This window comes from Mucor mucedo (assembly GCF_025094135.1).
Source record: "Mucor mucedo strain NRRL 3635 chromosome Unknown EV154scaffold_10, whole genome shotgun sequence".
Classification (NCBI taxonomy): domain Eukaryota; kingdom Fungi; phylum Mucoromycota; class Mucoromycetes; order Mucorales; family Mucoraceae; genus Mucor; species Mucor mucedo.
Window position 1 is genome coordinate 96,399 of NW_026252294.1, and position 22,043 is coordinate 118,441.

A 22,043-nucleotide genomic window follows, 5' to 3' on the forward strand; every position below is an offset into this window, starting at 1 on the left:
AGAAAGTCCAAATCTCGGGGATCTTGTACTTTGTACATGTATATTTTTTTTTTTTTTTTTTTTTGTAAACAATAAACAAATATGCCTACCAATGCTACATTAACAACAGAACAAACATATACGATCAATAATGGTGACACAGGCTGGGTGATGCTTTGTGCTTGTCTTGTATTTTTAATGGTAAACGTTTAACAGAGGAGAAGAGAAAAAAAATTTTTTTTTTTTTTTGACGTTTATTTTGATAGTCACCTGCACTTGGATTTTTTTATGCAGGTTTAGCAAGAGCCAAAAATGCATTATCGTTAATGTACTTGACTGTCATGTCTGTGGCCGTGGTTTCTTTTCAAGTAAACAAAAACAAAAAAATATACATTGTATACACCCACTTACCCTTTTTTTTTCTTTTTATATGTAAAAGTGGTATTTGATTGGTTACTCACTTACCTTTTCCGAAACTGGATCATTTTTTATTGGTGATTCCAGTCATTTTCTATTACGAGGTGTAGGTAGAGCACCTCAATATCCAGAACAAACGATTCCAGCTGCTGCTTTTATGCTGTTTCAATGTATGTTTGCTGCCATTACACCAGGTAATAGAGGATGATTTGAAAAAAGGGTCACATGATGAATATCCCCTTATTGGGTAACCCTCTTTTTTTTTTATTTTTTCATGTAGCGTTGGCATTTGGATCTGCCGCGGAACGAATGTCCGTAAGTAAACTCGCTGTCTGTTGTGTAGGTCGAACGTGTCACTAACATCTAGTTTAGCTGGGTCCTGCCATCTTATTTATTTTTATTTGGACAACCCTTGTTTACGGTAAAATAACCCAATCTTTTTATTGTTTCTTTCTCTTTTATTTAGTGTTTCTTTCTTTTTTATTTATTATTTCTAGACATCATTACTTCTTGGATCTGGTCAAGAAATGGCTGGTTAACTCAATTAGGTGCTATTGATTATGCGGGGTAAAAAAAAAATTAAAATGGGGGGAACAATTTTAAATCTCAAAATGCTTTTTTTTTTTTTTATGATAGTGGCACACCAGTTCATATCTCCAGTGGTTTGGCTGCAGGTAACACACGACCAATCCCCACACGATATATACAAATGACTCATTTTTTTAAAAGTCGCCTATGCTATGGTGGTTGGAAAACGTCGAGATTATAATGAAAACGTCAATACACCTCATAATGTATCTTTTGTATTTCTAGGCTTGGCCTTGATGTGGTTCGGTAAGCCCCTCCTTAAAGAAAAAAAAAAAGATGTAAACATTAGACCAACCCATACACCTTTTTTTTTTTGAATGATTAGGCTGGTTCTGCTTTAATGCAGGTAGTGCTTTAGCAGCCAATGCACAAAGTGTACACTCTCTTGTGTGTACCCATCTTTCAGCGTGTACAGCAGCCATTGTGTGGGTACTGATGGATTACCAACATACACGTAAATGGAGTATCATTGGGTTATGTACGGGAGCTGTAGCGGGACTTGCCACCATCACACCGGGATCAGGTTATGTGTCAGAAAGTAGTTCACTTGCGTTTGGTGCGATTGGTGCATTTATCTCCAACATTATCTTGCGTTACAAGCATCGTTTAGGCTTTGATGATGCTCTGGATGTATTTGCAGTCCATTATATTGGGGGTCTCGTCGGTCTGGTCTTGACAGGTGTGTTTGCTCAACAAAGTGTCATGGCTTTAGCCTATCCGGAAGGAACACCCATAGACCAACTCCCCATGGGTGGTTGGTTGGACGGTAATTGGATGTTGGTACCTATTCAATTGGTAGCCATTGTCAGTGTATCGGCCTGGGCTTTTGTGGTGACCTATTTGATCTTGATTGTCTTGAACAAGATTCCTTCATTGACATTACGGTTAGCGGATGAGGATGAGATTATTGGAACTGATTGGGCGGAAATGGGTGAACGTGCCTATGGTTATTTACCCATGGATGAGGAACATGCACGTCGTCAGCAGATTATTGATGAAGCCAGAGCACGTTTAGAAGAAGAAGAAGAAGAAGAAGGAGAAGGAGAAGATAAGGGACATGTGCAGTTGGATGAACACGTCAATGGCACCTTGAACGCGATGGGTAGTCCTGGTAGTATTGATTTGACGTTAAATACAACGGATAATCCAACGGTCAAGAAACGTAACTTTAAGCAAAATCTGCGACATTTGATCATGTCTAAAAAGAAGAAGGACGGCGTATTTAACGGAGCGCAAATGATGGAAGAGCCTGTGATTTTGAATTATGGACAGGATAAAGATTTTGGTGGAGTGACGTCGTCAAAAGCGATGGAGAGCCAACAACAACAACAGAAGCAGCAAAAGAAGCCGTATACCCAACCTTCATCCAATAATGAACCGAGCGGGTTTGAATTAGATGATATGACCGAACAACGCAATTATGACTATTCAGATGAAGCTGGACCAAGTACGACTGTCAGTAGTGGTAGAAATACACCTGTGAATGAATACGAGTACAGTCATGATGCATTTACAGATTTTGACCCTCCCACTAAATTTACAAAACGGTCCTAAAATAATAAAAAAGTTTTTGCTTTTTTATTCACTTTTTTTAAAATTTAATTTACAAAATCTTCGTAATCATCCATGACGTTCATCGCTTCCAGATCCCACTGAGGATGGAGTGGATTATCTAAACGACTTTCTGGTTCATAGAGACATGAATATTCGGGTTTATAATCAGGCATCATACCAGGTGTATAATTATAATTATAGGTCTGTTCATGTAATTCCCAAATACCACGACGTACAGCAGGACGATCCTCCTTGGGTTCAGCAAATGTGGGATCCTGATCGGCTTCTTTGGCATCCGAAAGGACTTGAGCATCAGTGGCTGTGACCTCGATATAGATGGTATAACTACGCATATCATTGACAATACAACGCATCCAGCCACGAATGGTTTGATTGGCATTGACGGCCAAGGGTTCCTTTAAGAGGAAACGTACCTGTTGCCAATGAGTACGTTCTGCAGAAGGGCTGGTAGACATTTCAACCGTGGTGCCTAGATCATCGGGATTAGGCTTATCGTAGGGAGGTGGGGCAAAGACGAGATCGAACCATCCAGCGATACCATGCATTAATCCTGTATATTGAGCAGTCCAGCTGAAAGGAATCACGATATCTTGTAAGGCTTCTACAGTGACAGTGGAGAAATCCACAGGGTATTTCTCAAATGTAGATGGGGTGGTGATTAAGTTACGAGGATCAAAATGGCCTACCACAGGCATACCAAACATTTCATCACGCGCATCCTTGTACAAGGATGTCAAATCAATCCCATAAAACGATGGTTGCTCCCTTATTTTTTTATAGAAGGATTAGGATTCTAAGCCGAGATTATCGCTTTCTTTTTTGCATACTTTACCAAAATCTAGCTTTGGCCATTGTCTCACTCCATAAGGTAGCATCGGTGAAGGGAGCAAGGAAAATATTACCTTTGGAAGGGTATAAGGCACCTCCCGGTTTCAAATAATGATCTCTAGCATAAATATAACTTTCCAACTAAATATAAGACAGTGTCAGTCTTTTTTTGGTTTCCCCTCATCACATTCCATGTAAACCTTTTTTTTACCATTCTTTCGTGAAAGAGAAGAACACCAATGGGTTCAGAAATAATGGTATCGACTTTAGGAATAGGCAAATCAGGATCCTCAATTTTAGCTTGATAAAAAGAAAAAAGATGAGTCTTTTGTGTGTGTACATATAAAAAAAAAAAGAGAAATTTTTTACCATTGATGACCTGAATCTTGTCTTTTAAAAAGGCATTTTTACCATCCTTGGCAGCAGCCACTAACTTTTCCATTTTCTTGGCCATACCTGAAGCTTCGACAGCATAGACTTTTTTAGCACCTGCTTGAACAGCAAAATAGGAAAGAATACCGGATCCAGCACCTACATCCATGACGAGTTTATCCTTGAAGGATTTGGGTCCGTTTAAGAGAATGGAGGAACGATAGGTTGATGTACGAACCGTGTCTTGTAACATGTTTTGCTAATGTCAAAAAAAAAAAAAAAGTTTTTTAGTGTGTAGAAGCGCGTGGGTCATGAAAAAGAAGGGAGGCCTTACTTGATGTTGAAGTTGGGCATAATATCCAAAATACTGTGTATCTCGATGCTCGACTCCAGGAACTTGTGAAGCCATGGTGTAGATTGTATAAAAGAGACAGAGAGAGAAAATTGACACGTCTCTCCCACATTTTTTTTTTTTTTTTTTTATAAAAATATAATCTTGGTAACACGAGCTTTTATATAGCTTGTCACTAAAAAATATAAGCCCGATGATCTTTTATGAAAGAAGACTAGGGATGGTATAGAATGACAGCATAAAATATAATTGGGGAATAGGCAATATTATTTATTTATATATTTTTCAAGCAAAGGTTTTTTTTAGAGAGAGAGCAAATGATAGGTAGTCATTCATCCTTTAGGTTTCGACATCTCATACAAGAGGTTTGAAGTTTACTGTTCGTATAGGGAATGACATCATTTAAGAAGCCCCTTTGGCCGTTCTCTGGATTCTTGGGTTGTCTTGTAGGCAGGAAAATACGGGGACTGTAAAACAACGAGTAAAAGGTAGTATTAGTTTTTATAAACTAAAAAAAAAAAAAAAAAAAAAACTAGGAAACTTACAGTGCAGCTTCAGATTTAGGTACACCAATATTATAAGCAGTAATAAGTTTACCAGCAAGTACACCAAGTTCATGTGTAGGTGTCTTATTCAAACTTTTAAACTCTTTGATTGTATATCGAATGATTTCATCTTGTAAAGAGAAAATGAATTTTTACATATTTCTATTTTTTTTGTTTGCTGAGAAAAAAAATCCACTCACCATGGCTTGAGGTAGGTTGTAAGGGAGGGGGGCTTAAATAATCTTGAGCCTTCTTGTCTGTGATAACTGTATACGAGTCAGGAATATCCAGTGGATCCGAGTAGATGATACAAGTGAACTTATCCTTATGTACAACAGGTTCTGAAGATAGTTTTGTTAAAATGTTGTCATAATAGATCTTTTTGGCTTGACTGATAGTATCACCTGCGTCACAAGAGATATCCACAAGTTCCATTGTGGTCTCTACTGGTGTTCTTTCCGTAGACACATGAAGAGGCAATGTCTCAGTTGATGTGATAGGAGGGCTGGTAGAATGCTCTTGACTAGAAGTGGTTGTCGTCATTGTGATTGGACGTGGAGGGAATTTATCACTTGCTGTAAAGGAAGAGGAGGAGGGAATGTTTACTTTAGCAAGATGCAGAGGAGAGATATCACTTGCTGACAAGGGAGGAGAGATATCACTGGTTGATAAGGGAGGAGGAATTATAGTGGAAGACTCGCCCAGAGAGAGAGAAGAGATGGTATCTTCGATGATACAAGTATCTTTGTTAGATGACTCTGTTGCAGTCAAAGGAGGAATATCTGAATAATAAACGAGCCAGGCCTCAATCACTTCCGTCTCATCAAAGGGAGTATCATACTCTACCAGGTCATTATCTACTATAGGATTACTTTTTATCACATGGAATTTTATAAAGAGAACAAGTGTAATGGGAACTCTTTTTGTATACCTTGTTGTTCAGGATAGACTCTGCGGTAAAAGCTCTGAGAATCCCTATCAGACGCTAGTTTTTTTTTGGGGTTTAATAGCGGAAAAGCTAAATCCTTTTTATAGGGGGGGGGGGGGGGGGTTACCTAGTGTATTTAGATAGTTGAGATACTCTGTATTCCTTTGACTTGTACGACGAGGCGGACGCATGGTTTGAACAAAAGCAAAAGAAGTAACAAAGTAAAAAAAAAAAAATGTGAGACATTTTTATATTTCAATCCCAGCTCACTCTGTTTTTGATAAAATATCATGCGAAAAATAAAAAATAAAAAATACTGCTTTCTTGTTTTTTTGCAACATTCTTTCTCAAGATGATTAGAAGTGCTTCTCACGCTGGTACTTGGTATATTGCTAATAGTAAGTATCAGAACTGAACAGTGAAACAAAGCAGGTTTTGACGCTATCCCTTTCTCTCTCTTTTTTTTTTTTTTTTTTTTTTTTTGACGTGTTAGAAACCGAATTAAATGAACAACTCGAGACATTCTTTGAACGAGCCACGAAAGAATATTCTTCCGCAAAGTCAAACTTCCCCATTGAGGGTGTAAGAGCTATTATTGGACCGTAAGTATCGACATTTTTTTAATAAAAAAAAAACGAGCTCATGTGTCTAACACACGCATATAAAAAAGTCATGCTGGGTTTCAGTATAGTGGACCTACGGCAGCGTTTGCTTACAAGACAGTGGATATCTCCAACATGTAAAGGTGAATCGATGGGATATATTGAAAAACCATGTATTTATCATTTTTCTCTTTATTGTTAGTAAACGCGTGTTTTTACTGGGTCCTTCGCATCAAGCTTATTTTGATGGTTGCAATTTATCAAAATGCGACACGTATGAAACACCTTTAGGAAATCTTCAAGTGGATCAACAAGTGACTGAAGCATTGTTCCAGACTGAAAAGTTTGGATACATGACAAAAACCATGGATGAACGAGAGCATAGTCTGGAAATGCATTTACCTTTTATCTACAAATTGTTTGAAAAGTAAAGTGTCCTTGAGGCAATTCACTGCTTGTAAAAAAAAAAAATGTTGTTGAATTAACCCCCTCCGTTACATTTTTTTAGGAAAATCAATGAAATCAAGATCGTTCCTATTCTTGTAGGATCCATCTCTGATAGAAAAGAAAAAATGTACGGTGAGATATTAGCTGATTACTTGTCAAACCCAGAGAATTTATTCATCATCTCTTCTGATTTTTGTCACTGGGGATCTCGATTTCGATACACGTATTACACCCAGGAGGATAACGATGACAATCCCATCTTACTCAATGAAAGAACCGAAGATAAAATCAAGCGTCCTATCCATGAGTCTATCAAGGAACTTGATTTTCGTGGTATCAAGCAGTTGAAGTCTCTCAGCTTTGAGGAATTTCACAAGTATCTTGAAAAAACGGGGAATACCATCTGTGGTAGACATCCTATTGGTGTCTTGATGGCTGCACTTGAAATCCTCAAGGGCCATCCTACGTCTCCGTCCAAGCAAACTCTAGTCTGTATCAAGTATGATCAAAGTAGTGCTTGTAAGAGAATTGAAGATAGTAGTGTTAGTTATGCCAGTATCTATGTACAGATCGAATAGTGGGTGACATAAATAATAATAAAAAAAGTGTGACTCTTTGCCCATTATTTTTTTTATATATTAGGCGGGAAAATACGTGATTTTTGTTGCACACACCCCTTCCTTTCTTTTTTTTTTTTTGTATTCAAATATATAACTTGCACTATAGAAATGTCAGAAGAACAACAGCAACAGCAGCAGCAGGAGCAACAACAGCAACAACAACAACAACAACAGCAGCAAAAGCAGAATAAAAAGCAACAGGATCAACAACAAGATCAGCAACAACAACAACAATATTATGCTCAGATGCAACAGTATCAACAATCCCTTCAAAACGATAGTCATTCCGTTATACTTGTTACAGCTGGGTATGATAATACCGTTCGTTTTTGGGAAGCGCTTAGTGGCATTTGTTCAAAAACTATTAAACATCCAGACTCAGTAAGAAAGAGAGAAAGAGAGAGAGAGAGAGGTGCCATGAAATAACTTTTTTTTTTTTTTTGGGGGGTGCCGTTGTAGCAAGTGAACCGTCTTTGTATTTCTCCTGATAAAACCATTTTAGCAGCAGCAGGTATGTTTGACCCTTTTTGGTTGTTGAAGTTTATCACTCATTGTCTTTTTTTTTTTTTACAGGAAATCATTCGGTGCGACTTTATGATATTGCCAGTAACAACGATAGTCCTGTAAATACACGTTTTTATAAAGAAGGTGGGGGGTGGGATGACTAACTCTATTTTTTGTTTCGGGTTGTAGTTTATTGTATTTGGAGAGCACACGGGTAATGTGATTGCAACTGGGTTTCATGGAGAAGGACGTTGGATGTTTACAGCAAGCGAAGATGGTCATTTAAAAATCTGGGACACGCGGTCCGGTAGAAACCCAGTGTTGACACGAAATTTCGATAATGGAGCTCCCATTACGGATGCGGTGATGCATGCGAATCAAGGCGAGTTAATTACGTGTGATCAGAATGGGGCGGTCAAGATATGGGACTTGACGGCCCATTCGTGTACCCATGAACTTGTGCCTGAGGAAGGTGTCCCGATGCGTTCTGTCACGGTGGCTTCGGACGGGTCCATGTTGATTGCGGTCAATAATAAAGGTAATTGTTATGTCTGGAAGTTGTCTAATGGTTCAGATGCCAACGATGTAGAACCGGTTCATCAGTTTCAGGCGCATAACAATTATATTTTGCGTGTGATGTTGAGTCCCGATACCAAGTAAGTGGAATAAAGCTGTGAGAAGGGGGACATCATCGAATCTAATAAAAACCATGTCTTTTTTTTTTTTTTTTTTTTAGGCTTTTAGCTACTTGCTCAGCAGATAACACGGCCAAGATTTGGAACGCAGGAAATAACTTTGAACTATTGTTGACGTTGCAAGGACATCAAAGATGGGTTTGGGATTGTGCTTTTTCAGCAGATTCTGCCTATTTAGTAACAGGTAAGAAAATCTCGTATCTATTTCTCTGTTTACATCTAAACTTTTTTTTTTATACGTGCAGCTTCGTCAGATCATGTTGCAAGGTTATGGGAGCTTCAAAATGGAGAGACGATTAGACAGTATAATGGTCATCATAAAGCAGCTGTATGTGTTGCATTAAACGATTTGTCAGTCGGGTACTCGTAAATGCTGTTTAAAATATATACCATCTTTTTTTTTATTATTATTACGTGTAAATTAGCTGAGGGTAGAGGGGGGGGGGTATTAGTATGTGTAAAAATTATTTTTATCTTCGTTATTTCGTTGAGTGTACAAGATTGTATTGATGCCATGATAAACACGAAGCAAAACGGGGTCTATTTTAGGCAGTAAATGCTAAAAAAGAATGTAAGAAAGTGTATGAATAATACCAACATAGGAGATATTTTGTTTTTTACCTCAAATACAACCACCATCTTTTCTTCGTCCTTGACTAGAATGGCCATATAGGATTTGATCTGCCAAAAACTGATGGCTTCATTGATAATGACACCTTCAATGGTGGATCGATTGATGAATCTGGATACGGAGGATCCTCCCCAATAGACTGTTTTCACTTGAATTCCGACGTCCCGGATCGCTAATATACTTTCTAATTATAAATAGAGATGAATTACCCGTCCTTTTGTACTCTTACCTTGACGCACCGTCTTTCTTTTCATTAGTAGCCAGACAAGGGCAAGTGAGCCTGCATATTTGAAATAGTGTATCTAACAAAACAAAGTCAAAAAAAAAAAAAAAAAAAAAAAAAGTACATTTTCTTTTCTTCCTCCTTTTTCTGTTTTTTTTTTACCCGCATAAAATGCAACATGGTCATCCATAGCAGTAGATCCAACCATCCGAAAAGTCTCGAAACAGGTTTCACCACGTACTCTCGTGCTTGTACACCGGGTAAAATATGACAGGTCATGTTTGCCAATGTGTAAATTGAACCACCACTTTCATCCATTTGCTTTTTTTTCCCCTTTTCCCAGAATTCAAAATTAAGAGAGAAAAAAAAAAAAAGTGCATTCCCCTTTTTTTGAAAAAAAAAAAGGTCAAACACTGGCGGAACTCTAATAAAATAATAATAAAATGCCCTGTCAGACACAGTACGAGAGAAAAGATTCTTATACAGTATTATCACTTTAAATTTAGACAACTGAAAATTATTTTCAGACAGGCTCAAAAAAAAATTCAGACTAAAAAAAAATTCAGACGAGTAAAAGTTTAAACTAGTTTTGATTCTGTATTAAGGCATTTTTCCCAGTACGTTTCAGAGTGTCTTATCCAACCATTACAATCTTCCGTAGTGATAGTCTCACAGGCTGCCTTAATTCTTGGGGTTAAAGTGTCCAAAGTGGAAAGCGGATTTCTTTTGATGTGCTTCTTGATCTTGAACCAGCACTCCTCAATAGGATTCAAAAATGGGGAATAGGGGGGCATAAATAAAGGCTTATAGCCTCTACTTTCGATGGCATCAACAACATAATGGGAATGATGAATTCTACAATTATCCATGACGATATAGAATCCATGCCTGTTGTGGCTGTATAGAATATCCATGACGTTTCGAACGAAAGTTACGACATAATGCGCAGTGGTAGGTTTTCAAGGATTTACACTCTTCTTATCATCAGCTTTAGCTTTTCTTCTTTTTTTCTAGCTGGCAAAGGGAACTCTTTCTCAATTATCACACATCAGCCGATTTTAAGGGCTCACCTTCGAAAAATTGATCGTACCGAAGGTGATATACAGCTAATAATGCTGAGGTTTTCATCCTTTTGAGGTGGCATAGGAATAATTATAGGTATTCCCTTAACTGAGTATGCTTACTTATGATTTTATGAGCATTTAGCCGGCCTCATCCATAAATACATAATTTGTTCGGAAGTCTACGCCAGCTGCTTTCCAAGCGGTGATTACGTTAAATTGAAGATCATTGTTTTCTTGGCATACCTTTCCATGCGAGTCTTTTAATGAGAGTCGGATTTTTGTCAACCAAATCTACGAGAAACTATGATTGTTGCGCTGTGATCTTACAGTTATTTGCTCACTTAGCCCAACAAATTTGGGGTGGGTTTACACACGTAATAGGAGCCAGAGTCACATTACTTTTATTCGATTGTTTAAGTATCTCATTAGCAGTAGAACGAGGAATAAAACATGAATTACACACGCATTACCACTACTGGTTGGGCTTTCAGATAAAAAAAAGAATAAATGCCTTGACTTGAATTGAGAAATAAAGTAAAGAAAAGCTCTTCTAAGGAAGATATTACCATCATCATTTTATAAGAAAAATAAGCAGGATATTGGGGAACTATCCCAACGACAAACAAAAGAAAAACAACCAAGAAGAGCAAATTGGGAACAGAGTACGTAATATGAGTACGTAATATAAACAACAACAAATATAAAAAACCAGTGTGGCGGTTATCAGTCTGGATTTATTTGATTTTGAATAATTGATCACTTTTTTCTTTTTTTTTTTTTTTTTTTTTTTTTTTTTTTTCTTCAAACAAATGAAAGGGAAAGGGAAAAATATTGAAATAAACGATAGTGAAGGTATATCATAATACTATAAGACAGTTTAATGGTACTGACAGCATAATGTATGGATTGATAGGATCAACTTCACAGGTGCCTACAGATTTGCTTGAATGTCATCACTATGGCGGAAATAATGGCAACTATCTGCCATTTACTTCACAAAACTGCCATTTTTTTGGCGTGCAAAAGTGGCAGATATGATATTCTATAATAACAAAAGAGGCACAACTGCCATATTTTTGGCTGGCAAAAATGGCACCTTTAACAGTTGAATGAAGCCAAGAGGTTCACTGCTGCTGTTTTTTGGTTTTAAAAAATGGCATCTATTTTAGTTTGTTGAAGACAAATCATTCACAGCTTCCATTTTCCTGGCTTGTAAAAGTGGCAGTTATGATATTCTATAATAACAAAACGTTCACAGCTGCCACTTTTTTTTAAACGGACAAACCCTTAACCTCTCTTTTAGACCCATTCTTTTATATTTGGTAGGCCCACATTTTCTTATTCATTGTTATTATTGGCAGTAAAGCACGTTTTATTGGATTGTTTATTTATATTTCAGTGGTGTATAGGAGAGTTTGATATAACTTTAACCTTTTTATTTAGGTTTGTGGTTGTATACATGGCAATAAGATATACCATTATAATGCTTGGATGTTACTTTAGCTTACCTTTGATTCTCTTAACACTCTACAAAGGTATTGTAAGAAAATAGTAATATTGTTATTAATTCTGTATTTTATTACCAGCCTTAAGTTCTGATGTCGATGATTATTTGACCGGTGGTGTTCCTAAAATGTCGTCGTTTGAGTGAAAGGTACACAGAATAAATAGTCTATATGTAAGCAGTATGATATCAATAAGAATAAAACATAACTTTTTAAAGGCTATTTACCTGTAAAGATAGAACCGTTTATTGATGAGGGCCATTATCTATGGAAAATGGTTATATTATACAGGCGTACTTCAGTTTGATCAAAATAAAAAAAAATAGGCTAAATTTTTATCTAAAAAAAAACCCTTTAGTTTTTTATACAGATTACATGTCATTGCTTCAGTCATTGCAAACATACTCAATTCCAACATATTTTTTCACACATTCCGTTATTTAGAAGGGGCTATATACCCTTACCATTATTATTTGAAGGCTATTTATTTTAAAAGATAAATAAAAGTAAAAGAAAGAGAGAAAAAATTGTAAGCTAAAAGAACGCTAAAATACACACTAATAAAGAAGCTAAAAACCAGAATGGACCAATCATGTCGACCAGACACGACTATTATCTTCTTCTGGTTCTTTTACGTGAAGGTTCATTCGCTACCTCTGGTGGAGGAGAAATGTATAAAAATAAAGTATCGCATATGAGTATACATATATCATGCATGAAAAACAATAAAAAAAACCTACAGCACGTCTGCTATGATGGGGGACTCATCGCGACCCATATCTTCGAAAGCTTCATTGATAGAGTCTGAACTATCGGGATCTTGTTGATTCTACATTTTTTTACCTTGTTAACGATATTGATGAAATAAACCGCATAAGAATTTTTTACTGTTACCCTTCTTCTGTGTGTTTGGTTGTCACTTTTAAAGCTCTCCCTTAACAAGCTTTTGGCACACCACATTCTCTTACACTGGTATATTTTGAGCCCCTTGTCATTCGCAAGTTTTTCCAGGCGCAATATCTTTTTTTTTTAAAAAAAAAATAAGTAAAAAAATGGCAACTTGTTACCATTTGCTTCACAAGCGCGAAAAATCATTTTTTATACCGTAACCCATCAAATTCGGATCAATATTGCATCGATGTTTTGGCATATAGCAATCTAATTTTAACTTTGAGATAGTTTCTATAACATCTAAACTACATATTGACGGTTCCAGAAATGTTTTTGAAGCATTTTTGTTTTTTTATGATATTATGATCATTTGTATCAATCTTTTGCTCGAATCTTATTGGCTGGGGATATCGAGCAAATAAAAAAAATGGCAGTTATGTTGCCATTTAATTCACAGCTGCTGGTATGTCCGCCATAGTGTCAAAGATCCTTTTTAAATAATTTAAGTGATGATGATTTCCAGCCCATCATACCAACTAGAAAAAGAACAAGTATGCGTTATTGTTAGTTTAAATGCATGTGAAAGTCTTATTAAATTTAAACAACTCTCCTTAATAGTTCGAGATAGTACAGGAAATATTAAACCTGGAAAAAAGTTCAAAGGAAAAGGCAAAGCTGTAGACACTGAAGTTGCTTCCACTTCTAGTTTTCAAAACATTGATGAAAATTTAAATGATGCTGAAGCAGATATGGATATAGATAGTTCGTCAATATATATCACCACAAAATATGACGCTGGTGAAGCAAGCAAACAAGCAGATAATACAGATAATCCTGTTTCGTGGACTGTCCAGTCAAGGGATACTTCTTCTCCTTCTGTACCTAAGGCTTCTTACTCATCTACAACTTCTGTTGATCCTGAAATTGTTCTAAAATCTGTTAAAAAGAGTAATGAACCACATGAATCTTCTAATGCTACACCCAACCGTATAATGGCCGTTAAAACCACTGTAAGAAGTATTTGGAAACAAGAATACATACAGCCATTATATGATTTAGTCAATACAACAAACATTTTAGTAACGCACACATTTGCTTTTATTAAATACATACTTATTCAAGAACTGCAATCGGATGACGACTTTGATTTCAAAGAATTTATCAAGAAAGATTTTTTTGTTGAAGTGTTTCTAAGCCTTATTCAGACTAAAGTCGTAAACTCCTCAAGACTTAAGGATATAACCAAAAAATATAGACAGATAATTCTCAAATACAAGATGGAATATTGTACAAATGCTCGATATACACCTATCTCACTTGCAAACGCTCAACAAATTGCTTTATATGAGTGTACTAAAATCCAGACAGCGTATATAAATAACCTGAAGGCGCATTTTGGAAATAGATTACGCAGTTTTGTGAACAGAAGTTGTTTAAGAAGGATGAAAAAGCAAGCAATCTTCGTGAGAAACTGAAAGCAAATGGTTATACTGAGCAAGCCATCAAAACAGCTATCCGGAAAGAGGTTTATCAGCCATGCAACCAGGTGAAGCAAGCCATTGCAAAAAAAGAGATTCCAGAGAGAGGTCTTTTAGATGCTCAATCTTTAGAAGTATTGGCTATGTTTTACGCAAGTTACACAGAGAACTACTCTTTCCAAAGAAATTCCGTTTATTATGACGTAAAGGCAAGACCAGAGAACCATTTCAAGGCTTTTTTTAAACTAGCTGTAATGTTTGAAGCGAAAAAAATGAAAATGTTTACCTGTTTTCCTTTACGCACTACTTTTATTCCTTGTTATATGACATTGGATAGCAAAATAATCCATCATCATATTCTCAAAAAAAAGTCGCAACTAAAAGCAGAGAACAAGTTTGACACATGGGGTGATGTAGTTAACCTTCAGAACAAGGTTTTCAAGAACCAAGGATTTGATAAATCTATACGATTTCAAGGGACCATCGAAACAGATGGAGTTGGTATATCAGTCATAAAACAAAATATGGATACCAACAGAAAGACATCCAAAGCAAAGAATACAACAAAGGTTACTGTTGATCAAACAGAATATATAGAGAAGGTTAGCCAATCAGACTTGAGAAGGACTGAAGGAAACTGTGTTCTTATAGATCCTGGAAGACGTGATCTTATGTATTGCCTCAAGGAAACTAGTAAAACAGAAGATAAGCAAACTTTGATATATACAAAGATGAATAGAACAAAAATGCAAAGACATCTCAGACTTTTGAGAGAAAAAACAAAACCTGTAATTATCAAGGCTGCTGAGGTGGTTTTGTCAAAAATCGAATCCTTTTCAGTAAAGATAACAAACTATTCCAACTATATCAAAGAAAGAGCATCTGTCGATATTCTATTAAGAGAGTATTATGGAAACGAAACTTACAATACAACACAAGTATATTTTCCTGATTCGTGCTTTGAATTCAAAGTGACCAACAAAGGTGAATTGTATTTTGGGAATTTGTATGTGACAAGAATTCGAGGCTACTACCCCCAACCCCAAGCTCCTCCTGATGATTTTACTAATTTCCAAATGTATGCTACTTATTTGGATATTATGATGCAACAAAATCATGTGAAAAGACGTTTGAATAACACGGAAAAAGCAGAAATACTTAAAATTATGTCAGAAACAGGTCAAGTGGATCTATTGAGGAATCGTGCAAGCCAACGTTTAGAAAAGCTACAGATTTTGCCATTCCGTAAACTAAAGTTTTCTAGCAAACTGTACTTTGACAAAAATGATGCTCAATTAGTTAGAAAGCTGAAAAACAAGTTTGGATCCAATACAACGCTGATACTTGGAAATTGGTCAGCACCAAACGTCAAGTTTCAAGAGCCAACTAGGAATAAAGGGTTAATTGATATGTTAAAGAAGAACGGATTTAAACTATATTTAATTGACGAATACAAGACGTCTTCTTTTTGTCCTACATGCGAAAGTCCTTTGGAAAAGTTCAAAACCATAGTGAATCCAATTATATCAAAGACGAAAAATGCCGACCATTACATGTCATGGATTACTTCGGTATGTGATATTAATTTAAAAATCTGCATTGACAAGAAATTATCTAATCATTTATAAGGTGTAAGAACATTGCTTGCTACAGAAAAATGGAGAATACATCTGGTATTGTTGCAAGAAGAATGTGGAATCGTGATTTGGCTGCGGCTTTAAACTTTAAAAAAATACTGAACCATTTGAGGGAAACTGGAAAACGACCCGCTTTGTTTAGTCGAGAAAAAGCAGAAAAAAAATAATTTTCCACTAAAGTTATCGCTTTAGTTATTTAATGCAGGTATTACCCGTTTTAAAATTTCTGAACACTAAATTTTGATTCGTCTGAAAAAAAAAGCTCAGAAGTCTGAATTTTTTTTTTATTGATCTGAATCAATTTTTGTATTTATCTGAATTTTAACTTATGTTTGTCTGAATTTATAGTGTCAAAACTGTATATGGTTGTGAGAATAAAAGGTCGTTAGTTCAATAAAAAAAAAACGCTGTTGACTTCTTGATTTGGCTTTCACAATATATCCAATGAGGCAAAAATTGTGTTCTCATTTTTAAACATACTCGAAAGGGATATGGCACTTAATTACTTTCTGCAATTAAAGTCTTGCGGTTTGGTTTTTTATTATAACACTTCCCAGCTAAACGCTCAGCTCATGATGTACCATTTAACTAAAGTAAATGCTTATTGACCCGGGAAAATCTGGATCGTAGCGTGTTGCCTTGTTGCGGATGTCAGACACATCAGAATCGAGAATACACTTCTTTCTAAAATCCGTGATGAACCTGATGTCGCTAGATATCAAGGTAGTCAGATATACGAATCCGAGATTCATCATCAGGTAATATTCTTTTGCTTATGGTAGATTGGCCAATTTTTTGTCTTGAGAATGTTTAAAATGAAGGACCCCAATACAGAAGAATCCACTGCTCAATGGTATAGACATCCTGCATATCACTATACCTTATTTTTATTGTGTCCTTTGTTATTATTATATCAATACCTCTTTGACAACTGCGATTCCAGTCTGTATAGAGAAGGGAGAAAGGTGAGTAATAATATAATTAAGTGCTTGTTTACGTTTTTATAAATTTTTTAAAAAACAGTGATTTAATGCAAAGACAACGCTGTCGATGAGTTTACTGTGGAATTGGGGTCATAGAAACGTGTTGCTTCTAGAGAATTCGCTGGGATAAATACAAGCATTTTGCTAGCTACCGTTATTAAGAACTGAAAGGAAAAGATATTAATAAGGCGTCTTTGTTCATGTCAATTTTTTTTCTTATACCACCCAGAGGGCTTTTAAGTCATTCTGTTGATGACCTGAAAAAGATGCTAAGTATAATACAAAGTAGAATTCATTATTCATTATCCTTTAGTTTTAACAACCATGCAATTATCTAAATTCACTTATTTTGAAAAACAGTAAACATACTACGGTGTCCTTCAAGGTACAAATACCGAAGGAAATTTGAAGATGGAAAGATAGTATGGAAAATGAATCGGAAGAGGTTGACAGGTATAATTGAAAAAAACCTATTATAATAGTAAAAGACAACTTGAAAAGGTAAACTTTGATAAAGCTCAATATTGAATGTCACACCAGGGCCAGCCGTAGTATGTATCCCATTTAATCGTCTGAGTTCAACTCCATTTCATTTATACCGCTTTTTAAAGCGTCCTTGTTGTATCAAGGATGAGACAGCAACATCGTTGCCATTGGATTCTTAAGATAGGTGTTTTTTTTACAGATGTATAATAATGACAACCATGCTAATTGAGGTTTATGACATGTTTGCCCCTGCAGAGAGTAAAGGATTCATCAAGATGAGATGTTATTACTGCCGCCATATCCAGTTTAAACGCATTCATACTCATAGTGAAAAGCTCAGTTTAGGTTGTATATCCAATATTGTCATCTCCCGCAGCGCATATCATCATCCCACTTTTAAAAAGGTGCGTGGGTAGTATTTTCTTCTCAAGTGGCAATTGACTTTAAGTTTACATGATTGTTAATCGATTATTCCCGATTTCATGTCATCCAGTGGTCCGTATAATCCTCTTGAATACATTTTGGATGAGCATATGTCCTGTTTTTTTCCAACTCAATCCTCATCATATTGATCTTGAACAGATTCTAATTATGCGTTTGAATCCACACCCTTCATCCCAATTATCGTCACTACATCTTTTAAATCATACATGTCTTCAAATGTCCAAAGTTGTGAAACCTTTTGTGTATTTGAATTTCAGCGTCTATCTGTGGATCTCTCTTTTTGCTGGCAATTTCCTTATCTGAAGAATTGGTCATATTTTGTTCGTACAATCCAAGCCTTCTTAGGTAATGAAAGGTGTATAGCGTTGTCCGTGTCTAAACAGTTATTTGACTTTTATCGTTGATTAAGAGAGTTGTATACAGATGGGTAAAAGCAGTAAAGCTTCTCCTTAACATGACTTAATTTTGATCCCAAGATAACATATTCCTCCTTGATATCTCGTTGTATTGAGAGGTTACGCTTCTTACGTTGTAAATAAAGTCAGAGAGAGTTTGTTTCCCGATCGTCCAAATGCAGTCTAATCATCCGATGAGTTCCACTTAACAACTTCCCAAATTTTTAAAAAGCTGTGTTCTTTTGCTATACGATAGTAATTCACGTTGATTTGTACGATTCCTTAGTTTTAGTGGCACGTATAGAACAAATAAAGAGTTGATGATACAAAAGTATTTGAATAGAGTTAGTCCTTTAAGAAAAAAGCTAAGAAAAGACGACTAGGAGTTTTATGATTTGACTGAACAAAAAAATAAAAAAAATAAAAAATGCACGGAAATTCACTTTTAATGTGCGGGGGGGGGGAGCACGCAGGCACACAATCCGTGACTTCTTTTTTCAAAAATACACTCTCACGTTACTGTCTAGGTTTTTTTTTTCTCCTTGGTTCTCATACTATTATTTTTTCACTCATTTGACTGTGCATTACCCTAACATAACCCTAACCCTAACTCGGGAAGCTGTTGATGATCTCAATGTCTTCCTTCCCGTTCTTATTGAGAGCAGGTTTTGTTTTGTTCTTACAATTCTTGTTGCTGTTCGACAATTCCTTATCAGGCTAACGTTCGTGCAAGCTCATTGATTGTTTCTGTTCGACAATGCCTTTTCAGGCTAACGTTCGTGCAAGCTCACCCATTGTTGCTGGGCGATAAGTCCATATCAGGCTAACTATCGTGGTAAGCGCAATGATTACGGGATCTTCTTCCCGTTCTTAATGAGGGACAGACCAATTCTTGTTTTTGCTCGGCAATTCCTTATCAGGCCAACGTTCGAGCATGCGGGGCCCCCATCCCGTTCTTAGTGAGGGACAAGGTTTTGTTTTGTTCTGACAATTCTTGTTACTGTTCGACAATTCCTTATCAGGCCAACGTTCGTGCAAACTCACTAGTTGCGGGGTCTATTACTGGCTACTTCATACCCCTTCGACAATTCCTTATCAGGCCAACGTTCGTTGGGAGTCACTGTTTAGTTGGATCCAGCCGTTCTTTGTCACTTTCTTGCTGCAGGGTCCTCAGATCAGGGATGTAAAAGTCTCAGGACGGGAGATGAAAGTGGCGGTGATTGCATTCATTATAGTCCAATTGGGCTGAGTGTTGGGATGTAGACATTGAACCCGCCTTATTCTGTTAATGATACGTATATGTTGTATATGCTGGTTTTTTGTTTGATCACGTTTGATTTGGGCATAGGGTATAAAATCGCTAGAGTGCTTTGGCGCGCGCCTTTTTCTGTGAGGTAAAACATGGTTCACAACATGCTATCCCCTGGGTAGTTCAACTATACGTATAGGAGGGGTAGGGTCCTTTACGCCGCCAAATCAGGTCTTCGCCCTGTAAAGGATGGATCTAAAAGATTTTTCTTTTAGTGAACTAAGAATTTGGCATCCTTGTCGTGACATAGGTCACTCAAAGTTTGTTGATATTTAAGACAAGCTTTTATCTCAATCATAATAAAATCATCTTTGACCCTCTAAATAATACTTTTATATATTTGGCTGTTACATAACAAAAGTCCCACGACATCCTCATGTATATTGAGGCAAATTATTGGTGTAATTGGGTATGATAACGGGCACTATAATCGTATGTATCGAGCTCTTGAATTATAGTAAGTAAACGTAGAATAGTTCAGTTTTTACGATACCAATGTATAATATCCGCAAATTCAGTCAACGGGCAGCTACATCATCGTTTTGGTTTCGACAAGAGAAAAAAGTAAAGGTGTTGCATTTTATTGTGCTCGTATATAAAAGACGTTCCCCATTATTTTACTGTTCGTTTCCCCTCTTCTTTTATTATTTTAACATGTCTGTAGATAATCTGAATTATATTTCTATTTGGTATGATAAAACTGTGCGCGTATATTAATTCGACAACATCAGAATTCTATTTCTGTCCAGGATAGTATAGCTGACTTGAGGCAGTATTAAATGACAAATCCATGTACAGCAGAGATAATCAAAGCAACCGAATCCAAAAAAAAAAGGCTCTTAACCAATGGAAAAAGACTATAACACAAAAAAATACAGTTAAGAGTCTCGTATGAAAATCACTTCTAGGTGTTTATCAAACATCCTGGGAGGATTATGCTGGTTTGCTCAAAGATGGCCCAACTGCGCTTGCCGGTAATATAAAAAATGATACGTTCAGAACGTTCTCGACAGATACAAAGTTTACTGGAAATGTCAGAGAAGATTTGTTGATTAGAATGTTAAATACGTTTGTCAGGGTGAATAATGGTAATTTTTCATGATACAAATTGTATTTAGCGTTTAACCAACTTTAATTTCTGCTGTAGAAAACAATTCTCATGCTACTATGGTTTGCAATCAACTAAATGTTTATTGGATAGAGAGTCTGACGTACGTTCAAAGTATGAATGTTTTGGCAGGACTTTTTTTGTTAGCTTTGTCTGGAGTGGAAGCATTTTACAGCTTTTCCACTTTCATCTTTAAATGGTGCTCTCTTTATGTTCAACCAACCATGAGAGGTGTTCACTGTGGGCTTAGGGTAATTTTGAAAATTTTGATTCGTAGATATGAGTAACTACATTGAATTTTTCTTCAGCTTTTAGATATGTGATAAAGATAAGTTTGGTAATATATTCGACCAATGTTTTTAAGAACAAGTGTGACACTACGGTACCTTTGTAATGGGATGCTGAATATTTCATTGCTTTTGCTCCGTCATGTCCATTTGGCACCGAATCGAAAGGAAAACAAACAAGAGAGAATTACCGCTTTCAAGAATAAACTATCTACCTTCCTAATAAAGTAATATCAGTAGCTAGTTTGGAATACAATGCACGTAATGGACCACTGAAGAAAGAACGTAAACGAAAAAAATTAAGTATTATACTTAAGTTTACACTGATTTGAAAAATGAGCAAAATTAAAAGGTCCACCGCAAAAAATTTTTCCGGTAGAAGTATGATTTGGACCGCGAAAAAATTAGACCAGAGGTCGAGGTACATAATTTTGTACCTGAACCAGCGGTCGCGGTAATTATTTTGTACCTGGACCAGAGGTCGCGGTCCATTCTTGCATGAAAACCGACCGCTACTTCCTGTTTCCGGCGAATGAAAACATCATAACCTTATTATTTAATGAGTTGGTATTGGAGGATATTTTTTAAATGTTTATTAAACTAGGGCTTTAACCCTTGCAATACTAGATGGTTTTTACAAAAAATAACATTGGATATAATAAAATATAACGGGCAAAAATAATGTTTATAATGGTTTTTATTTAATAACGAAATAATCGGTGAATAATTTATACATGTACAGAAACTATGGAACACCTATTTGTAGGGATGTGTACTATAAGGATGACAAACAACATCACATAAACCGGACACCATACACAGTAAAGTTTCGGCTGTCCTGGTGGTATATGGAGACTGACAGATGCAAAAGTGGTACCTAACTATGTATATGACTTACCTTTAATAAAGCGAAATTAAACTAATAAAGATGCTGTTAGAAAATATAAACACGGTTTCGAGTTCTTTTAAATAGACTTACACCGTAGTTGACAATCATGTATTTGAAGTGGACAGCAACCTTATACGCAAAAAATAAAGTAGTAAGTTAAGCCATAACAACCAGCGGGATATAACAATATGTCTAGTACCTTTTTAGTTCATTATAAGGATGGGATGTTCCCATGTACTTACTATATTTTTTAAAAGAAAA

General features: G+C 36.1%; 8 protein-coding genes across 8 annotated transcripts; 5 read left to right on the top strand and 3 right to left on the bottom strand.

Moving 5' to 3' along the window:
* Positions 1-64: 64 nt before the first annotated feature.
* Positions 65-2,538, top strand: EV154DRAFT_457534 (ammonium transporter AmtB-like domain-containing protein; the record flags this gene model as incomplete). Its single annotated transcript, XM_051597410.1, has 9 exons — positions 65-180; positions 246-347; positions 419-590; positions 677-711; positions 769-817; positions 894-963; positions 1,033-1,070; positions 1,126-1,230; positions 1,310-2,538. Exons 1-9 carry the CDS (start codon positions 82-84, stop codon positions 2,536-2,538), a joined length of 1,899 nt encoding a protein of 632 aa, XP_051461882.1. The 5' UTR covers positions 65-81.
* On the bottom strand, positions 2,539-4,269 carry EV154DRAFT_436366 (S-adenosyl-L-methionine-dependent methyltransferase). Its single transcript, XM_051596820.1, has 5 exons — positions 4,094-4,269; positions 3,757-4,018; positions 3,599-3,687; positions 3,392-3,528; positions 2,539-3,324 (listed from the first exon to the last, which is right to left on the bottom strand). The coding sequence occupies exons 1-5, from the start codon at positions 4,166-4,168 to the stop codon at positions 2,583-2,585; spliced, it is 1,305 nt and encodes a 434-aa protein (XP_051461883.1). The 5' UTR covers positions 4,169-4,269; the 3' UTR covers positions 2,539-2,582.
* Positions 4,270-4,439: 170 nt separating this feature from the next.
* EV154DRAFT_559234 (uncharacterized protein) lies at positions 4,440-5,775 on the bottom strand (the record flags this gene model as incomplete). The annotated part of the gene is made up of 5 exons (XM_051605537.1): positions 4,440-4,578; positions 4,657-4,786; positions 4,857-5,516; positions 5,588-5,641; positions 5,712-5,775. The coding sequence occupies 5 exons, from the start codon at positions 5,773-5,775 to the stop codon at positions 4,440-4,442; spliced, it is 1,047 nt and encodes a 348-aa protein (XP_051461884.1).
* EV154DRAFT_573282 (MEMO1 family) lies at positions 5,712-7,211 on the top strand (the record flags this gene model as incomplete). The annotated part of the gene is made up of 5 exons (XM_051606384.1): positions 5,712-5,982; positions 6,078-6,186; positions 6,255-6,323; positions 6,389-6,613; positions 6,695-7,211. The coding sequence occupies exons 1-5, from the start codon at positions 5,937-5,939 to the stop codon at positions 7,209-7,211; spliced, it is 966 nt and encodes a 321-aa protein (XP_051461885.1). The 5' UTR covers positions 5,712-5,936.
* Positions 7,212-7,499: 288 nt separating this feature from the next.
* Positions 7,500-8,822, top strand: EV154DRAFT_413057 (WD40-repeat-containing domain protein; the record flags this gene model as incomplete). Its single annotated transcript, XM_051595544.1, has 6 exons — positions 7,500-7,634; positions 7,713-7,764; positions 7,827-7,876; positions 7,947-8,413; positions 8,494-8,636; positions 8,698-8,822. The coding sequence occupies 6 exons, from the start codon at positions 7,500-7,502 to the stop codon at positions 8,820-8,822; spliced, it is 972 nt and encodes a 323-aa protein (XP_051461886.1).
* A 21-nt stretch (positions 8,823-8,843) lies between these two features.
* Positions 8,844-9,680, bottom strand: EV154DRAFT_495038 (GPI-GlcNAc transferase complex, PIG-H component-domain-containing protein). Its single transcript, XM_051599984.1, has 4 exons — positions 9,469-9,680; positions 9,313-9,385; positions 9,074-9,267; positions 8,844-9,011 (listed from the first exon to the last, which is right to left on the bottom strand). The coding sequence occupies exons 1-4, from the start codon at positions 9,622-9,624 to the stop codon at positions 8,901-8,903; spliced, it is 534 nt and encodes a 177-aa protein (XP_051461887.1). The 5' UTR covers positions 9,625-9,680; the 3' UTR covers positions 8,844-8,900.
* A 3,595-nt stretch (positions 9,681-13,275) lies between these two features.
* Positions 13,276-16,253, top strand: EV154DRAFT_573288 (uncharacterized protein; the record flags this gene model as incomplete). The annotated part of the gene is made up of 3 exons (XM_051606385.1): positions 13,276-13,776; positions 14,172-15,815; positions 16,230-16,253. The coding sequence occupies 3 exons, from the start codon at positions 13,276-13,278 to the stop codon at positions 16,251-16,253; spliced, it is 2,169 nt and encodes a 722-aa protein (XP_051461888.1).
* A 3,998-nt stretch (positions 16,254-20,251) lies between these two features.
* Positions 20,252-21,311, top strand: EV154DRAFT_495049 (uncharacterized protein). The gene is made up of 2 exons (XM_051599985.1): positions 20,252-20,893; positions 20,993-21,311. Exon 1 carries the CDS (start codon positions 20,666-20,668, stop codon positions 20,891-20,893), a length of 228 nt encoding a protein of 75 aa, XP_051461889.1. The 5' UTR covers positions 20,252-20,665; the 3' UTR covers positions 20,993-21,311.
* The last annotated feature ends 732 nt before the right edge of the window (positions 21,312-22,043 follow it).